The sequence below is a fragment of the Gymnoscopelus microlampas genome, assembly GCF_963454915.1.
Source record: "Gymnoscopelus microlampas genome assembly, chromosome: 13".
NCBI classification, from domain to species: domain Eukaryota; kingdom Metazoa; phylum Chordata; class Actinopteri; order Myctophiformes; family Myctophidae; genus Gymnoscopelus; species Gymnoscopelus microlampas.
Window position 1 is genome coordinate 14136480 of NC_139950.1, and position 18537 is coordinate 14155016.

General features: G+C 42.5%; 1 protein-coding gene across 1 annotated transcript in view; it reads left to right on the forward strand.

Moving 5' to 3' along the window:
* Positions 1 to 315: 315 nt before the first annotated feature.
* LOC311058558 (uncharacterized protein) overlaps positions 316 to 18537 on the forward strand; it is a 48051-nt gene continuing 29829 nt past the window's right edge. Inside the window, exons 1-3 of the mRNA XM_084076021.1 lie at positions 316 to 1237; positions 15095 to 15148; positions 16534 to 18417. Coding sequence (XP_083932147.1) covers positions 550 to 1237; positions 15095 to 15148; positions 16534 to 18417 — 2626 coding nt within the window. The 5' untranslated portion in view covers positions 316 to 549. The remainder of the gene's footprint in view (positions 1238 to 15094; positions 15149 to 16533; positions 18418 to 18537) is intronic.

Sequence of the window (18537 nt, forward strand, 5' to 3'; positions counted from 1 at the left end):
TAATGTTGTTTAAACATTGTTTTGTTTTGTTGTTCTCAAACATTTTCCCCCAAATTAATATGTATTTGTCCACAGACTCCCTCCCATCTTAAAATATTTTGTGCCAGGGACCCCCCCCCCCCATAAAATGTTTCAAAAATATTCCAAATTTTTAAAAATGTCTTCAAGATTTTTTCACAACACGTGGCATCTCGGCTATTTTCAAATAGCCAATGTATATGTTCAAAGGGAGAAGGGCTAGCTTCTTTTGGGCTTGTTTTCATAGACCCAGTTGCTTATTTCTCTCACACAACCTGGCAACATTGACGTGGAGTAGTGTGTGTGTGCCTGACTAACTGCGTGTCTGTTGAAGTGTGTCTCTCTGTGTGTTGGTGCTCGTGGCGCACTAACTTCTTCCATCCACAACTTCGCGTCGGACTCAAACTTTGAGAAACGACCAGAAAAAGTCTTTTTAAAGGACTTTTTGGAAGTGTGGAAACAACTTATTTTCTGGTTGGGTTTACAGGTCTAGAGGAGGAAGAAAGAAATTAAGATAAGAAGAAGAACAACATGGCAGACGCAGAGGAACACCGAGTCTCTTCCAGTTCTCCTCACTACTACGACGAGGACTCCTCCAACCTCCTCGGAACGACGCCCATGGCGGCCAAAGAAGACCTTCTGGGGTCTTTCAACGAGGCCACGGCGGCCAAACAACTGAACAACGACATCCTGGACCTGGTGGGAGGCGCGCAGGACGCCATCCAGAGACACATCGCCGAGGACGGCTGGACCCACGAGGAGGAGCCGGACCTGGTGGTCGCTTCCCCCCCGACGCCTCCCCCGGTACCCACCGAGCCGAGCACCGAACCCATCCGCGTCACGGAGCTCGAGGAGGCGCTGACGCCGTCGCCGGAGCCGGAGGAGGAATTCGAACCCGAGCCCCCCGCGGTACCGACCCACGCTTGGGACGAGGAGGTTCCAGACTCCACCACAGCCGAACCAGTTCTCCTCCTCGCCCCCAAAGCCGAGCCGGAGAGTTCGCCAGAACCAGAAGCTGAACCAGAGCCAATCCAGCAGCACGTTGACGTGGTCTCCTCGCCGGTGGTGGAACCCCCGAGAGAGGAGGAGGAGGAGGTGGTTGAGGCTCCTCCTTCTGCTCCTCCAGCAGCAGCAGCAGCATCAGAACCGCTCCCACAAGAACAACCGGCTCCCGTGGTGAAACCTGCAGCATCCGAACCAGTACCGGCTCCGGCAGCGTGTAAGTACTGTAGCTTTAGAGTTCGAATCGAATAATTCGATCAGCGTGCAGGAGCGTTTATTATTATTATTATTATTATTATTAATGGAGGGGAGTGTAATTGATTTTTGTGTGATTGTGTCAATGTGCCGTTAATTCATCATGATGCTCCGTAGTTATAGTCGTCGCTTGCCGACAAAAGCGCAGATCTGCAAGCTCACGGCGCTCACTGCGCTTTTGTTCGGCGAGCGACGCCCGTTTTGTAATTTTGTGAATATGAATATGATGAGAGGGACCACCACAGTCAGCATCTTGTGGGTGTCTGTCCAGAGAAAAGGTGTCATATATATATATACACATTGAAAGTGTTATTTATTATAAACCGACTTGATCATCTGCACTAAATGAAAAGTTGGTGAATTTGGCTTTATTATATTTCTTTAGAATATTTCCCCTGCCATCTAAACCCCCGATATACCTTCTTTTTTTTTTTCTTTTAGCTTTTACCTCAGAAGCTATAGGTGTTAGCTGTATAGCCACTGTCAGTGAATGAGGGCAAATTACATTTAAATAGCATAAAGCAAAAAAAGAGCTTTCCCCTTTGAATCTAATTCAAGCCAAATTCAGTTTATGATAATAATAAACAACGATATGGATGGATCTTCATCTTCTTAGATGATGGGGTGAGGAACCAAGAAGGATGATGAGCTAGCAGGTTGAGCTAATGCAGGCCCACCTGTTTTTGACAAACAAATAAACAAACCTGGGAGGGGGGGTTGCTTAATAGCAGATGAATTGGACTTGTTCACTACTACCTGATCAAACTGGATCATCAATAACGCGTTTCCATAGGTTTCGGGTGCCTGATTTGACTTGCAATAATGCTAGGAGGTGGAGAAGAAGATGGCATTATGGCAGACAGTGGCCATCTGCTTTTGTGCCTGTGCTGCTGCTGCTGTGTTGCTAGCACACTGTGTACCACAGATACACCCCTGATTACTCACACACAAAGGAATCTGCCTCTAATGAGCTCCCTGGTCCACTCCCTGGATATGTCACACTCTATGACAGGACTTAAATACAATGGCTTTCCGATCCGTCATCATCGGGTTGACCAGCTCCTAGACCGGCTGCTATGCCGGCCCACTCCCCAAATAATTTAAGACCCCCCTCCCCCAGGCCTTTTCTTGGCCTGTGTTGACGGTGGAATCGGGTCTTATGGTTTAAATGTTTTAAACAATAGGAAACACTTTACACAGTAAGTTGCTGTGTTTTAATTCACAAGTCCTAGTTTTAAGAGCATTATAATGCTTATAGTCTCGGCGGTAGATATACGGTATAGGCCTATAATTGCTTTCTCTGACATGCAAGATAGCTTGGAAGCTAGGAGAGGAAAGGAGGGGAGGGGCAGGGTGGGGCTGTGTGTGTTTGGTAGAGAGGGCCACAGGCGGTCAGTGCTAAGCCGTAATGACTGAGTGACGGCCCGTTTTAATTGTCCACTACTGGCCTACATCTTATTTTGGGTCCCTTACGTCCATCAGCCCTTTGTTTACTGCTGGCAATGTGGTCAGGTGGATTAGAGAGGAGCGGGCCGGTGTCAGCCGTGGAAAGACAGTCGGCTTACACTGCCTGAGCCTTTGTGGGTGTGTGTGGAGGCTTGTCTCTCTCTGGGCACAAGCTATTGTGTGTGCGTCTAAATCCTTGTGTCGGTCAGTATGTTTTGCTTGTGTGTGTAGGCCATTGTGAAGTGTTCCGTCTAGTGTTGTTGTTTTGATCGGGTATCCTAGTGAAGCAGTGTAATCGCAGCACATCAGTCAGATTGCCCTCCCCTAAGCAATAACACACGCACTTCTCTGTCTTTTCTCATCTGTCTCTTAAATACACACACTCTCTGCCTGCCTGCCTCTCTCGCTCTCTCTCTCTCTCGCTCTCTCTCTCTCTCTCTCTCTCTCTGTCTCTCTCTGTCTCTCTCTCTCTGCCAACACAGCAGCTTTTCCACCCTGAGCTACAAAAAAAAACCTGACTTCTGAATTGGATATTGACCTTAAAACCCTATTTAAAAGAAATAGTGAAAATAAAGAACGTACAAGCTCACAACGATTTGAGTGTGTAGGCCCATTATTTTCACTGTTTTGACCATTGGTGGAACATTTTTGAAGATTGTAGTAAACATGCCCAAAATACAGCTACACCAGGTTCAAAGTGATGAAGCAGTTTTAGATCTCACTGCTTTTGCTGTTTGCTCACAAATGCCCAGTTCCAGTAAACGATAACCTGTTTCTACTGTATTGATTTGACTGTAGTCTGTATTGATTTTATTTACATGAAAGTCTTTCAGGCTTTCTTATACATATAGATTTAGTAAGGAGTAAAAAAGGTCTGAGCCATAATGCCCAGATGACATTCCTCCTGAAATCCTTTAAAATCATACAGGAGAATTAACGTAATAGTGCCAGAAAGTTGGTAAGAGGAAAAAAAGTGGTTGGAGCTTGGAGGAATGTTTTCCTAATTGAAAGCATTGAAATGATTTAAATCTTTCTTTCTTTCACCTTGGTATTAGATGTGCTTGATTGAAGTCTATTCTGTGCAAAACGATGATTGATTTGTGCAGATATTACACAATGACTCCCCATCGCAAGCGTTTGTTGATTTGAGAATCCAAGCGTGTGTATTTTAATTGTGTAATATTCTACAGCAGGACAGGTGGCGTAGAGCAGTGGTTCTCTATGTCAAGGACCCCCACATTTATACTTAATTATTTGACTGTGAACCCCCATAAAAGATGCTGTGCCAGGGACCCCCATAAGAAAATGTTTGTCATTTTTCAAAAATGGCTGATTTACAAGCTCACAACTAATCTACAGTTTTGTAGATTGGCTTCTTTCGAATGGCCTAAAAATAAAATGGGGCAAGTGTTTAAACTGGTCTTCATTTTGCTGGGTACCCCCTGGAACCCCCTCAAGGAGAGTGTTCCAAGACCCCACTTTGAGAACCACTTGTGTAGAGGTACAACACAATTAGTAGCATTTTATGTGTGGGGATCTTGATGGGGGGGGCTATGATTTCCTCACTGCATTAGCGACCGCTACTGGTTGATCAGGGCAATGGTTGACCAATGTTTTTTCCCCAGCTGATACTATCACCCCGCCCAGGTTCAGGTTATCCTTAATCTATTCTATACTCTATTGTATAATGGTGTTTCACAATGAAAATAGCAGATCTACTGCTATTTTCGGCATGGAACACCCTTGCACAACGAAGTATAAATCCAGTTTCAGTTGAGGTCACAAGGTCAGGTCAGTGTGTAACTTACATTTCTGTAGTCTTTCGGGCAACACCAGTGGCAGCTACCTGCACTAGGTTGCATCAGCTGTGCATAAGTTCAAACATGGCCTAGTTTTTTAACTTCATTTATAATTTAACATTTTATAAGGGTTGCACCAGCTGAAATAGTCCCAACGTAGGCAGACCAGAAACATTCATGTCAGTGTACTGTTCAAACATAGTTACACACAAGATCTTTTTCTCTACGATACCTACTGTATACATCCTTGGACAACAAAGCACTATTGAACATGACTCAGGTTGGATCTACAAAATAACATTACATAAAATCAAAGTACTTTTTTGGAGAGGATTATAACGTGGTAAATGACAATGATAATGAAGAGGGCTCACCACAGATGTAACTTGGCAGTCTATGCCCTGAATAGCTTTATCCTTTTAATGAATAGAGTTAATAAAATATGAAAGTCCTATTAATTTGCTGTGACTATGGTATGCAACAACCTTATCCCAGATTGATCAGCCCGACTGTTTGCATTCTGCTAATTCTGTATGAGGGGACCGTGTTTTTTCAATTACTTTTTTCATAAAAATAAATAATAAATAATAATAAATAAATAATAAAATAAAATGAATGAAAAAAGTAATTGAAAAAACACTGCCTCCTCACACATTGGAAGGCCAATATCAGTCACCGAAACTAAATATGGGTGTTTTCGATGAGTCTAACATGGTTAAAATGGTGTTTGAAGTTACAATGGGTTGTATAGGAAGGGGGCTTGTCTGATCAAATTAATATCAAATATCTAAATACCGAATCAAGCAACTTAAAAATCATTTGGGGTGCTTGTGAAAGCCAATGTAGACATTAAAATGACCCCAAACATGTTTGAAAGTGAAATATCCCTTTTGAGAGAACTTGCACACGGCTGGTGCAACAGGCTGCTGTTCATTACAGTGATCTGTTATTATAACTTTTATTAGCAGGAGTCCGTTACTAAACTAAAATAGTCTGGCTGGAACTAAGCACCGCCCCCAATACAAATACAGCATGTTCTAAGCTGTAACGGGGGGAACCGAGTCTCCGGGCTGACATGCAACGCAGTGCCACTCATTGTACCATCCCACCCACCCGATAGCATTAGGCATCGGCAATCTTACAGGGTACTGTTAGGATCATAGGAGAATGCTTAACATTGCTCTACTCGAGTCAGGGCACCTGTTCTGTGGGGAGGATAGGAGAGGTGGTGTGAAAACCGCTCACTGTCAGGTGAAAAGCAGCTGTTGACTCCATGTGTGTCGCAAGACGAGACACGTGCAGCCTCCACCCTCCCCAGACCAACAAGTGGGGGTTGGCAGGACACATTGGGAGTAGACTACTGTTTCTCAATGTCTGGTGGTCCCGAGACCACCAAGGGTCCAAATGGACACTTACGGGTCTGTAACTCAGAGAGTGTGCAATGGGTTATTTCTGGCTCCCCAACACCGTAAAATCCTCAGTGTTAATCCTTAGTGTTAATTTAACTACATGATTTTTTTACACTCGAGTTACAGACCCGTAAGGGTCCATTTGAACCCCTGGTGGTTCGTTCACACACCCGGTCGTTGAGAAACAGTGAAGTAGACAACTAAATGGGGGAAAAATGCAAAGCACTGAATAAAAAGAGAAACGGCGTTGGTTTAGAGTTGATAGCATTGGGTGTGTTGCATTGATTTTTGTTTGTTCTCAGGGTGAAGCCTGTATTGCATTGTGTGGTGATAGTGAAGCAAAGCATAGAATTCATGCCCAGTTTGGTGATGTGACACCACGCACACACAGACCCTCTTATAGGCTAGGCTCATACAGAGCCACACCGTGAAAATGTATGGGCTAAAAAAATATATAATAATGATACAAAGATTCTGAGTTACCATACAAAAGAAAACATTTAACGTGTGAGTTCTGGTCAGTTTTGCTTCAAAGGTAGGGTAAGAAATGTTCTTATGATTTTCTATCCGAATATAAATGGCTCTATATTCGGATAGTAATTATTGCTATATAGTGTTTGTTCAGTAACAGGAGTCTCCATACCTCTCCATCTCTTTATTATACGGAAAATGCATTTTCAGGTCAGGGTGGAGAACTCAGACAGGATCAAGTGAAATTGGAAGTGATGGCACAAAGAAATGAGCAGACAAAATGGAACACTATACAAATTAAGCTGATAAATGGGTGCTTTCCCCTGATTTGCTGAAATTTTGGAACCCACCTGAAAATGTATCTGTTTATTAAAGAGCTGTAGAGATGAGAAGACCCCTGTTATCCAACAAACACTCTATAGCAATGATTACTATCAGACTATAGTGCTTTAACCTTTTAACACAAAACGTTTTGTTTTAACCAAACAGTATCACTTACCCTACCTTTTAATTTCAGTCATAACATGCCATCATTGTTGACACTGTATGCATGGACATTTTGCCAGTTAGAGCTACTGCACGGGATTGGCCGATGGAATTCTGGGTATTGTAGTTGCTTACTCAAACTCCTGTCCTCCTGACGTTTTTAATTTGATTTAAATACAGTGATGTGGGTGTATATTATGGATTTTTTATTGGGGATATGTTTAAAGGACCACATAACCCATTTTCAACCTTATGTTCATATAATTGGTCCTCACTAATGCACATTATAAGATTGCACCATTTTCCATCTACTCTCTCTGCGTCTCATTGGTGGGCTGAGGTCCGGACACTTCAGAAACCTGCCTACCCCCATGCTGAAATAGAAGCCATTGTTCTTGCATTCATAAAAACATAAAAGTTTAAAATCTTGTTTGAAATGTCCAAATCTGCCTACCGACGGATGATGTCACTGGCAGGCAGGGTTCGGATTTGGAACTGTTCACAGCCCTCTGAGACACAGAGTGAGTAGACAGAAATTGTGAGGACCAAATATATAGTCCCATGTTCAAAACTGTTACTTTTCAGGATTCAAAACGTGTCGCTTCACGCCTTGTTTTGAGCTTGTAGATCTGCTACTTAGTAGTATGATCAAATAGGGCGTTACTTACTTTACGAAAAAACTCAAAAAGTTATGGAGAATATGAATATCAGAGGTTTCTGCCCGACAGCAACGATATGAAGATGGGTTGACAATGGAGACCAACCTTTTTATTATTTTTTTGTCGGTAAACACACAGGATATCCTCATTGAGTAACTGAAAGAAAGAGAGTCCAATGGGAAGATGAGTGTCTTGAATTGTTTTCAGGGGCCAGCCTGGGAAAGGGGTGGAGTCAGTCAACTTCTAAGTTCTATGTATACTGTATGTTCTATGTATAACCCCAAGCCATGTCTCCTGTGACATGTCAAGTCATGGAACTCAAATGTCATTTGGTGGACTCTGGCCCAAGGTCATAGTAGTTATGTAAAACTAACGAAATAACACACATTTGATTGAAATAAACTTAAAAAATAGGCTTTACAAAGCCTAAAAACTAGCAACTAATACAAAACTAAAATAAAACTAAGCCTTTGCAAGCCTGCTTTAAAAGCTAATTAAAACAAAACTGAATTTAATTAAAAACTGTAAAACTTTAATAACCTTGCTCTGGTCCCGTCCCTGGGTCCAGTTGTGAACTTAATTAATTTATCTTGTATTCACTCTTTTACTCTCTATTAATTTAATTCTCCCTTTACCTCTGCCTCTTACTTTTTTTCCCTTCTTTTCTCGTTCCATCTTTTGATCTTGTGCATTTGTTCATTATCTTTTGCTCTCACCACCTCTGACACTGTCAGATTTTTACAGTAACCACCACTATGACATAAGACCTGTTTTAGACTTTGTGGCGTCAAGGTTGTCAAAAATAACCAAAAAAATGTTAATGGCTGATCTGGCTCGTGAGCTTATTGATCAGCTGTTTTCAAAAGGTACTGGTTGAAAGTAGTTAGAAATGTTAACTACATGGATCATAGCGTGTGTTACTACACTTGTATTACTATACTTGTGAGGGCCAAAGTCCCCACAAGTATAGTAAGTGGGAAATAGAGGACCATTTCCATAGTCCTTACAAGATAAATGGTTGTTTTGTGGTTACAATTCAGGTAGGGGTTTGAGTTAGGATTTGGCATTTAGAGGTTAAGTTTAGGGGTTAGCATTGTAGTTATGCCTGATTTATACTTGGGCGTTGCCCACCGAAAATAGCCGATCTGCAAGCTCACAACGTGTCATGAACTTGTAGATTGGCTATTTTTGACTTGACGGTTAGGGTTAAGGTAAAAAATGGCATTCGTAATAAAATCGCTGTCCTCACAAAGTATAGCAATACAAACGTGTGTGTTTGTGTGTTAGGCTAGCTGTGCTCTTAGCACATGTTATGTCATAGTTTGGAATGGTCGGCAGGGAGTGGAGACGCCTTTTGACAGCAAACATACATTGAGTTCTTTTCTCCTGATGGGCAGATAGCAGCAGGTGAAACATTAGCTCACGTTTTTCAGCTGCTCACTCATTTGAGCCCCTATAGAGTTTCAAAGAGCCAGCAAGGAGACAAGTCTTTCTTTCTTTACAAGGCTCAGTCAGAAATGTAGTCATGTAATAGTGGAGAATGGAGATGAAGGAATTGATGCACCTCCTTCCTTCTACTGCACTCTCATTGTTGCTCAGAGTCAGGAGGATAAGGGCGTTGGAGGCACATACTGTGTGTCCCAGTTCTAAGCAACACACCATTCTCCCAATCCCCGTTTTGTAGTCCTAGTAGAAATGGGTGAATCACTAATTATATTATACGTTTTTCAGTAGGTTTGGGTACCGAAACGAAACCCGTTGTCAATATGACACTTACACATTTGATTGATTGATTACTTTATTAGTCAGAAATGTAAAACAGCACATGGTACAGTCAGACATTAAGGCTAAAAGGATAACACAAGGAAGTCCTGGGGACATTCACACAATAATACCCTTGTGGTCTCCTGAGTCCTGATGTTTCAGGCCAATTTTGAAAGAAGGAAGTGGTCAGGGCATTCCACACGCATTCTACACAAGGTAGACGCCTCCTCTGGCTCTAAAGTGTGTGTATGGTGGACGCACTTCCACTTCTGGGGGGCAGCTGGAAATTTCCGCGTATGTCACAGAAGGGGGCGTTCAGTAGGCCAATGAGAGGCAGGTGGGGGCGGGACAACTAGATTCTGACAAGTCCTGGAAAAGACGCGCTGTGATTGGCCAGTAGTCAACGCGCTGTGATTGACCAGTGCCCGTGCCCCCCGGAAATATGGCGGCCACCATACCAAGCACGTAGCTCCAATGAACTGCAGAGGCCAATGAGGTATCTAGGTTTCTATATCTGTGATTCCACATTTTGGTGGCCGAGTAGTAGAATGAGAACTTTTCCATTTTTGTTCTAAATTTGGGTGGTACCAGATCATGGTAGCTCCCTCTAGTGGTGTGTGGGTGTCACTCACTTTGGAGAAGTAGTTTGACAGGTATGAAGGTATTTAGGTTACTGTCTCTTTGACCATCTTAAATACCAATCCCAGAGATATTTGCTTAACCCTGTCTTCTACATTTACTTAAATCGAACTGCATCGAATCGGTGCTTCATTTTGATGCCACATAAATGCCAGAGCTGTCAATTTGTTCCTCTTTGTGCCAAAACGAACATTACAGGCAACAGAAGCATCAGAACACCACCACACCACACGTGTGACTAGTAAACAACAACACTGCTCTGACAGCAACATGTAGGCTAATTGCTTAGCTTGTTAACTCAAACATGGTTAAAAATGCATGAAGCTAAACAATTTAGACTCTGTGTGGCTCCATTGTACTTGAAAAGATTCTAACACTGGAGGAAATGGGGGGAGCCCCCCCCCCCATTTCACACGTCAAATTTAATGAACAGATTATACTTATTACAATTTATAGCCTAAAGTAGCCGATCTACAAGCACACAATTGCGTTGTGAGCTTGTACATCTCCTTATTCATGGTTGTAATGAAGTTTACAACAATGAGCAACAATGAGTTGCTGACGTAGCTGCCTCCAGTGCCCCCAGTAGTACAACATTGCATCATACCAATCATACCATACCAAAGGTTCCTAGTCCTACCTATATTCCTACCAATACTGCAGTGGGGAAATTCAGTTGTTGATGTAAAGTAATGTTGATTCATTGTAAATCTTGCATTCATACCATCGTTTTGTGCCTTTTTGGTTCAGATACCGGTATCGGATGTAACCCAAAAGATGCCCAACCCTAGATTTAAGATGTGTTGAAAGATGAAGTTGTGTTGTGCTGTTCAGGAAGGAAACTGTGTGAAGGCACAACACAATTGCTCAATGTATATCCAAGTCAAAGTTCATGCCATTTAAGCTCCACATGCAGAAATGTTGAGAAGTGCGTTCAATGCATGCAAGAGATGGTGCAAGAGATGGTACATAAAAAATATCTATATGTAAAAAGCACATATTTTCACCAGATTTTTCACCAGTCATTTTGGGGTGCCGTTTGTCCATAATAATTTCCTTTTTACTGTTATTTTTTTTATTGAAATTCAACGAGTAAGTTTAATTGCTCTGCGTGTGTCTGTTGGGGGTTGGGGGTTGATCCCGGAGAGAGCAGAGGAGAGATGACTGCAACGCAGTAAAGGCCCCGAAATGAAACGAGTACTCATAAATAAGATACATTACATAAATTACATACACAAACATTGGTTGCTGTGGTAACTCTGTAATGACATAGGTGTGAGTAATGCTTGAGTTATACTCTGTATGATGGCGTTGCTCCCTGAAAATAGCTGATCTACAAGCTCACAATGTGTTGACAAAGTATAAATCAGGCTTCAGTGTCCAAGTGCCCATGACATCTTTAGAGATGGGGTTTATTTTAATGGCATTTCAAACCATCTGGAAATGTGGTTCAAATCTGATTCCATCCAATCTGGATGAACCAAAAATAAGATCTGGGCTGCCAGTCTGTGTTGCCATGTCTGCTTATTATAAGCGACTTTAGGCTTGTTTTTCTGTTAAAGGTAGGGTAAGTGATTTACTTTGGTTAAATAAGTGTTAAATAGTTCTATATTCTGATTGTACTCATTGCTATATAGTTTGTTCAGTAAAAGGACTCTCCCATGTCTCTCTAGCTCTTCATTAAACAGAAAATGCATTTTCAGTGCTCTCTACTGATTGGCTTAAATGTTGTCACCTACCTGAAAATGTACTTTATTCTGTTTACTAAAGAGCTGGAGAGAGGGTGATTTAGACTGCAACATACTAGCTATTTTGGTGAACTGAACAGAGCTTTTATTGTGGTGAACTGAACAGAGCTGTTATTGTGGTGAACTGAACAGCTTTTATTGTGATTGTAACTGTAGGCCTATATATTTACTTATATTTATTCATGCTGCTCAGTATGACTTTGTTTCCCTTACGCATTGTGACATGTAGTTAGAATGGAAACTAGCTGATCTACAAGCTCTTATGTGACACAATGCGACATTGCTGTGGGTTGTTGTGAACTTGTAGATCTGCTAGTTATGGTGCGTGACACTGATGATGCATGACACAAAGTATAAAATAAGGCTTTAGCCATAGAAGGAATAGGTTATTCTGTTGTCAATGCCCACCACACTTATTTCCCAGCATTGCTCTGAGTGATCTGTCATGTGATTATCTTGTTGAGCTATAACTTCATAATCATGTAATCTGCATCCATCCACACATAGTCTGAGTGAGTGAAAAGGATTTTAGTCAAATTGTTTAATAAACAAATCTTGCTGTTACCAAAGCACTGGCCTCATCTGTAATTTACCATTGTATTAAAACTCTTCCTCTAATGTGCAGCTTGATGACAAAGCATCAGCTAATCAACATAAAAAACAAAATGGATTCATCAAGTTTAAAGGTTTCATGACATTCAGTTTTACAACACATTAAAAGTCTTTGTCATGGTCCTTGAAACGTGTATAAAGTTTTAACTGAAAATTCCACTCCAGTGAGCCATTGCAGGTGTTTTTCTCATTTCTAAAGCCTTTTCAACTGCAATGTCAAAAGTAATCTTTGCCTGCAGGTGTCACTGTTGAGGGATTTTGCCTGTCAGTCATTGCCTCTGCCCCCCCAAAGGATAGGGGAGGGGGTGGGATTAAGTGACTATGACATCAAAGTCAAGTGGCCAATCCCAGATTACTTTTCAGTCTAATTATTCAAAAAAAGAAAACAGACCACAGAAAATCAATCAAAAAGTCAATCAAAGTTCAGTTTTTTGGGGTCTAATTAAGGTCATAAACCCCCCCAAAAAAACATAAAAAAAGAGAAAATGAATGTCATAGAACCTTTAATGTTGTAATTGTGTTTACTCAGTGCTGGCACCTAGACCGGAGAGGTACAATAACTGAACAACAACACCTTAATTAGGGCTGGAGCCTGGGACAATAACCACATTAGACAGACAGACCTTTATTTGATTCAGAGGGAAAATTCGGGTGTCATAGCAGCACTGCAGTAGTCATGAAACAACCGGGCAGATACAGGTAAAGCCTCAGTTATACTTGCGTGCTGGTGTCATGCTCAGTAAATGGCAGATCTACAAGCTCACAACGTGTCACAAATGCAACTCCTTGCAACTGCAACTCCTTTCAACTACTTGCAACCATTATACCCAAATTGTACCAGTCTGCAACTGGTCAGTCCTGCTGTGACATGTTGCTTTTTTTCACCGCTGTGAGAAAGAAATTGAAGCTCTGATGTGGATCTAGGACTTCATGTGACCAGCCTGTGCTGTGACACATTCATCTATGACGTCAGTCGTCTATGATGTATGACTCCACATTTGGGCAAGGTTACAGTCTGATCCGAGAGTAATTCACTTGACTTATAACATTTAATATTTAGCTTCAATATTTAGCTGTTGTCGGGGAGAAACCGATCTCCATATTCTAACTACATTCTAAAAGTAGCAGATGTCTAAGCTCGAAACATTTTGAGCTTGTTTATCTGCTACATTTGAATTAAAATCCTGAAAAGTAACAGTTTTGGACAAAGATGGTTCCCACCCGACAGACGATTTAAAAGAATATGTAGCCTACTGGCAGTGTGCGCAAGACATTTGGCTCTGATTGCTCGAGCAGTTTGTGAGATTAGCACCGGACACAGACACACACACACACAGTCCCTCTTATAGATGGCTAGACTACACAGAGCCACATCTGAATAATCATTGGGTGTAATCTTATCATTGTCACATTAGCAGAATTAAGAAAACCTCAGATATGATATCTTGTAAAGTGTCCCGTTCACTTTAGGTATTCATTTCACAGCTGCTGTCATTTAGTGTTGGATGAGAGCGTTGCTTTGTGTATTGTAATTGAAGCCTGAGCTCTGCTTCAACACTGATGTCTTTGATGTGGGCCAACAAACATAGTTCATGTTGAGGCTCACTGATTCCCCTTTGGTTTACAGTGGAATAAAGATAACTTATTAGGTATGAGGTATTTTTATTTATTTGTTTGTTTATTAGGAAGGGAATCTGAGAATGTACTCTCTGTGCTTTTCAACCTGGTGTCCCTATGTTGGCACATTTATAGGCAAAAAAAGTAAAAAAAAAAAAAGAACGGGGTTAAAAACTGTAATGTCTGCAAACTCATTGCAGATTCACACATTCAAAAGTGGGAGCTGCCACCTACAAGGGCTGTCACAAACAACATTTTAGTTGAATAGCTGGGATTAATTATTGGGCTTTTTTTCTGTTTGCCCTTTAGGCTTTGTAAGCAAAATAAAATGCACAGGGCAGATAACATTAGTTTTGCGCTCTTTGTTACACACTTCAACATACAAGGCAATACAATGGCTAAACCTAATCCCCTTTGTGTCATTCTCTTCCTAATAATAAAGATGAGTGCCTTCTATCCATTCTTGTGTGGCATGTCTGAAATGTGTCTCTATTTGTAATTAATGCTTTAATACCTGCCTGTCTTTTCTGACACTGACAGACAACCATCTGTTGTCAATTATGGCACTTACTATAAGTGCTGATGCTTTGTCTTTTCTTATCTGACTTCTGTTCCTAAACTCTTGCCAAATGAAACCTTGAACTGCCTACAGTATATGTACATTAACTGTTGGGTCCTCACACGTTTACATATCTAATTTTTTGCCCTTTTTTTCTTTCTTTATAATTTCAGCTTTTTGGGACGTACTGATCCTAGGCGTAGCCAGACGTATCGGAGATCTCTCCTTACCAATACGTCTGGTGACATCTAAATTCACCCTGGGGGCTTGGACTGGGTGGTAAAAAAATCCCAGCTGTTCTAGCCCCTACATTGAATTTAGATGTCACCAGACATATCGATAGGCAAAGATCTTTACAGATCCCATGTATGTTTTTCTTTTCTTCTGGGTTCCCTGAAGGCTTTCATTTGGCAATAAAGGCTTTTCCTTTTCCATTTGTACCTAACTGACTGATTTGGCTCTCTCCGTCTCTGTTTCTCTGGTCCGTCTCTCTGTCTCTGCTACTCTTGTCTGTCTCTTTGTCTACTACTCTTGTCTGTGTCTGCTATTCTGGTCTGTCTCTGCTACTGTTGTCTGTCTCTGCTACTCTGGCCTGTCTTCTCTTCCACAGATGCACATTCTCCATCTAAAACTCAGACTCACCCTCTGATGCAATTCCCCACAGGCAAGTTATCTCTGTGTCGCTGTGTCCACTCCATTCCTCCCTCTCTTCGTCCTTCCTGCAACATCTTAAGTTCATTCCTCATTATGTCTTTAAAATCAGTTTTGTTTATAAAACAAAACAAAACAAAACAAAACAAAGAAACTGCATGGGAGAAGTTGTAGCGTTATTATAATTTTGCGAGTAGTTTCTGCATTTTGTAAATGACTTTGCATTTTCTATGTTACATTGGTTGTATTTGCCCTGCCTTGTGACCTTGTAGTTATAGTATACTAGACTGAATTAACTGAGTTGGAATACACAAGCAATGTCTATTGGAATAATGATTCTTTCTTGTTAGCCACAGACTTAAGACTTTAACCACATTAATCCTGGCATCTAGTTGTAATGTATTACAAATTTACAAAAAATAGCGAAAATTAATAAATTGATGGCTATTTTTGCTGTTCATCATCATACAATGGAGCACCGAAGTCTGACATCTCTGCCGCTAGAGGCCGAAGTCTGACATCTCTGCCGCTAGAGGCCGCTATCTCCCTGGGTCAGTTATTTTTTCTATTGGAATTCCCATCTGTTCCAAAAATAAACAAATCACCCAGCAATTGTATTAATATGGATATGAAGCATCGACTGACGGTGAAAAAGTACAAATTTATCCAAAGATTTTTTTTTTCTCTAAACACAAACGTTATCAAATGTATCTCAATATCATAAACGATACCTGACAAATTGGGTGATTTTGTGTATTTTTGGAACACAATTCTTATGACACAATCTAAGATTTGCCTATGGGAATTCCAATACAAAAAATAACTCTGTGACCCAGGGGTAGTGTAAGTGGGTAAAGTACTAAAAGAGGCTATGCACCTCCAAAATAAATCCGGTGCTGGGTCAAAAACGGAAACTATGGAACGAAGATCACTGCAGAATATTACCATAAAGTGACAACCAAGACTACACATACCATGTATCATTTAAACCGTGAAAGGAAAACATGACAGTGTTTTGGAATTGAATGAGAGGAATCATTATCTCCCTCAATGGACGGCTTGTGTGTGCTTGAGGTTGAATGAGGTTCCATTGGGCATGACCCCTGCTGTCACCAGACCTGGGAAAGAAAATAGAACACATGTGATTTGGGTTTCAGTACTTGAGATCAGGGTGGGGAATTTTTTTTTTACCAGACAAATTGATTCTTGGAATAAAAAAAGACACTGGTTGTTACCTGCTAAAGTGCTTTAGACTAGTGCTAGTGCTTAATATTCCACCATGGCTCAAAATGCAGTTCATATTTTACCCAGGTGTGGTGAGCACTTTGAAGGAATGGAGTGTGTCTTTGATATGTGCTGTATTGCATTCTCCTTCTCCCCTCTCCCTCTCTACTCAAGCACTTGGGCAGAAGGGTGATTCCCCTGCTCCCATCTCTCCTCTTTCCCCTCTCCACTCTCCCGACTCTCTGGAAGAGTTGTCTCTGACTGAGAGTCCCAACCAACCCCCTACTTCGGCATCCGCTGCACTATACTGCTCCTCTTCTTCCTCTACCGAACCACCCCAAACTAAGTCCAAGGACATGCCTTGGGATCGTGAAGAAGTTCACTCCGGAACGGTGCATAGTAAGAATCAGGAAGACGATGTAGATCCCTTAGCGGGCCCTTATCTGAGTTTAGGCAAAGACCCAGTGCACAAGAATCTGTGTGAGGACAGCGGAGTGTCCTTTTCCCCTGAAGACAAAGCTCTTAGTTCAGGCAGTCAGTCGACTGACGGCCCCTCTCCCCTGAGCCCCCAGGTTCAGGCATTCCCAGAGTCTCACCCTGCCTCCTCTAACCCAACAGAGCCCTGGGATTCGACACGCCTTGCCTCTCAAGATAACTCCCGTGTCTCCATGGATACCTTCTCCAAGGACACCACTCCCATTGGCTCCTCCAGGTATGAGCCAGACATGCACGGTAAGCAATCGGATGAAGATGAGGATGACTTGATGTATGAGGTGAAGAAGAGCAGCCATCCGTTCCAGGGATTCTCCCCTGTGGCAGACGCAGGGTACTCCCATTTTGGGGACGGCAAGTCTGACAGTAAGGCCAGCAAAATGTCAGAGAGTCCAACCCCAGATTTGGTCCAGTACGGGCAGACTGGAGATTCCCAAGACACACTACCATCGTTCCTTGATGAGGGCAAAGCGGCGTTTGAGTCTGCTAAGATGGCCACCACAGACTCCCTTATGAGTAAGTTCTCTGGCCTTAAAGAAGATGAAGACGATGATGATGAGGATTCAGCCCTGCCACCGTCTCTTCCTGACATCCTGAAGTCTTCTCCTCTCAACCCTGAAAAAATGGACTCTGGTTCCTCCACCGAGGGGACTCCTGAGGAGCAGAGTCCCGTGCTTGAACGCAGGATGATGGAGTCTCCCAATCCGCCCATCAACCTGTCGGCCAACAATCCTTTCGCCTTCGACTCCAAAGTCTCTCTGCTGAAAGAGATGGCCGAAGAGACGGAGGCCAGAGCTGCCGAGAAAACCTTTGGCGCATTCGACCTGGTCAAGGAAGCGGAGGAAACCACCCCAGCAAAGGTCAAGGAGGAGGAGCCCGTCAAGATTGAGCAGAAGGACTGGTTCTCGTGCCACGACTCTCCCAAGATGGCTGACACATTTAAGCCTCTAGATTTCCAGAGCCAAAAGCTCCCCGCCACTGAAGACGATTCTGATTCCGATGTCCCGACAGCGGACTCTCTCTCTCCGGTTCTGGAGGCCATGATCAAGAACCCTGCCATCTTCCAGGTGGAAACAGACGAGCAGAAGAAGAAGGCAGAACTGAAGATGGAGGTAGACGATGATTTTGCCGAGGAGGTGTCCGAGCCCGAAATCTCCTCGGAGGAATTTGAGTTCATTGAGAGGCCACCCAGGGGCATCATTGACGAGTTCCTGGAGGCTCTGGACAGCTCCAAATTCCCCTCCTCTTCCAAGGCTCCAGAGTTGTTGGATGATGATGACCTTATTTTCGGAAAGAAGGAACATTCTGCTTCAGCAGAACTTGAGGAAGAGTCTCCAAGCCAGACGAGCCAGAGTTCCTACCTCCTCCTGACTCAAGCCTCCCCCAAGTCCTCCCCGCAGAAGGGCAAGGCCGAGCTGGAGAAGACTGAAGCCCCACAGGCCCCAGCCCCATCCCAAGCTCCGCTTATCCATACACCTGTCAGCAATCCAGAGGAGGAGTCTATCGCTAACAAGAGTGCAGAGGGGTGCAAAATGTTTCAGATGCCAAACCTCAATGCAGACACAGGTAAAAAAAATAATAAAGAAATCGATGTTGGCATGGAAAACGTCACTCCATCATCCTCCTTAAGTTTTCACTTGATGCTTCAGTTTTCACTCCATCGTCCTCCTTAAGTTTTCACTTGAT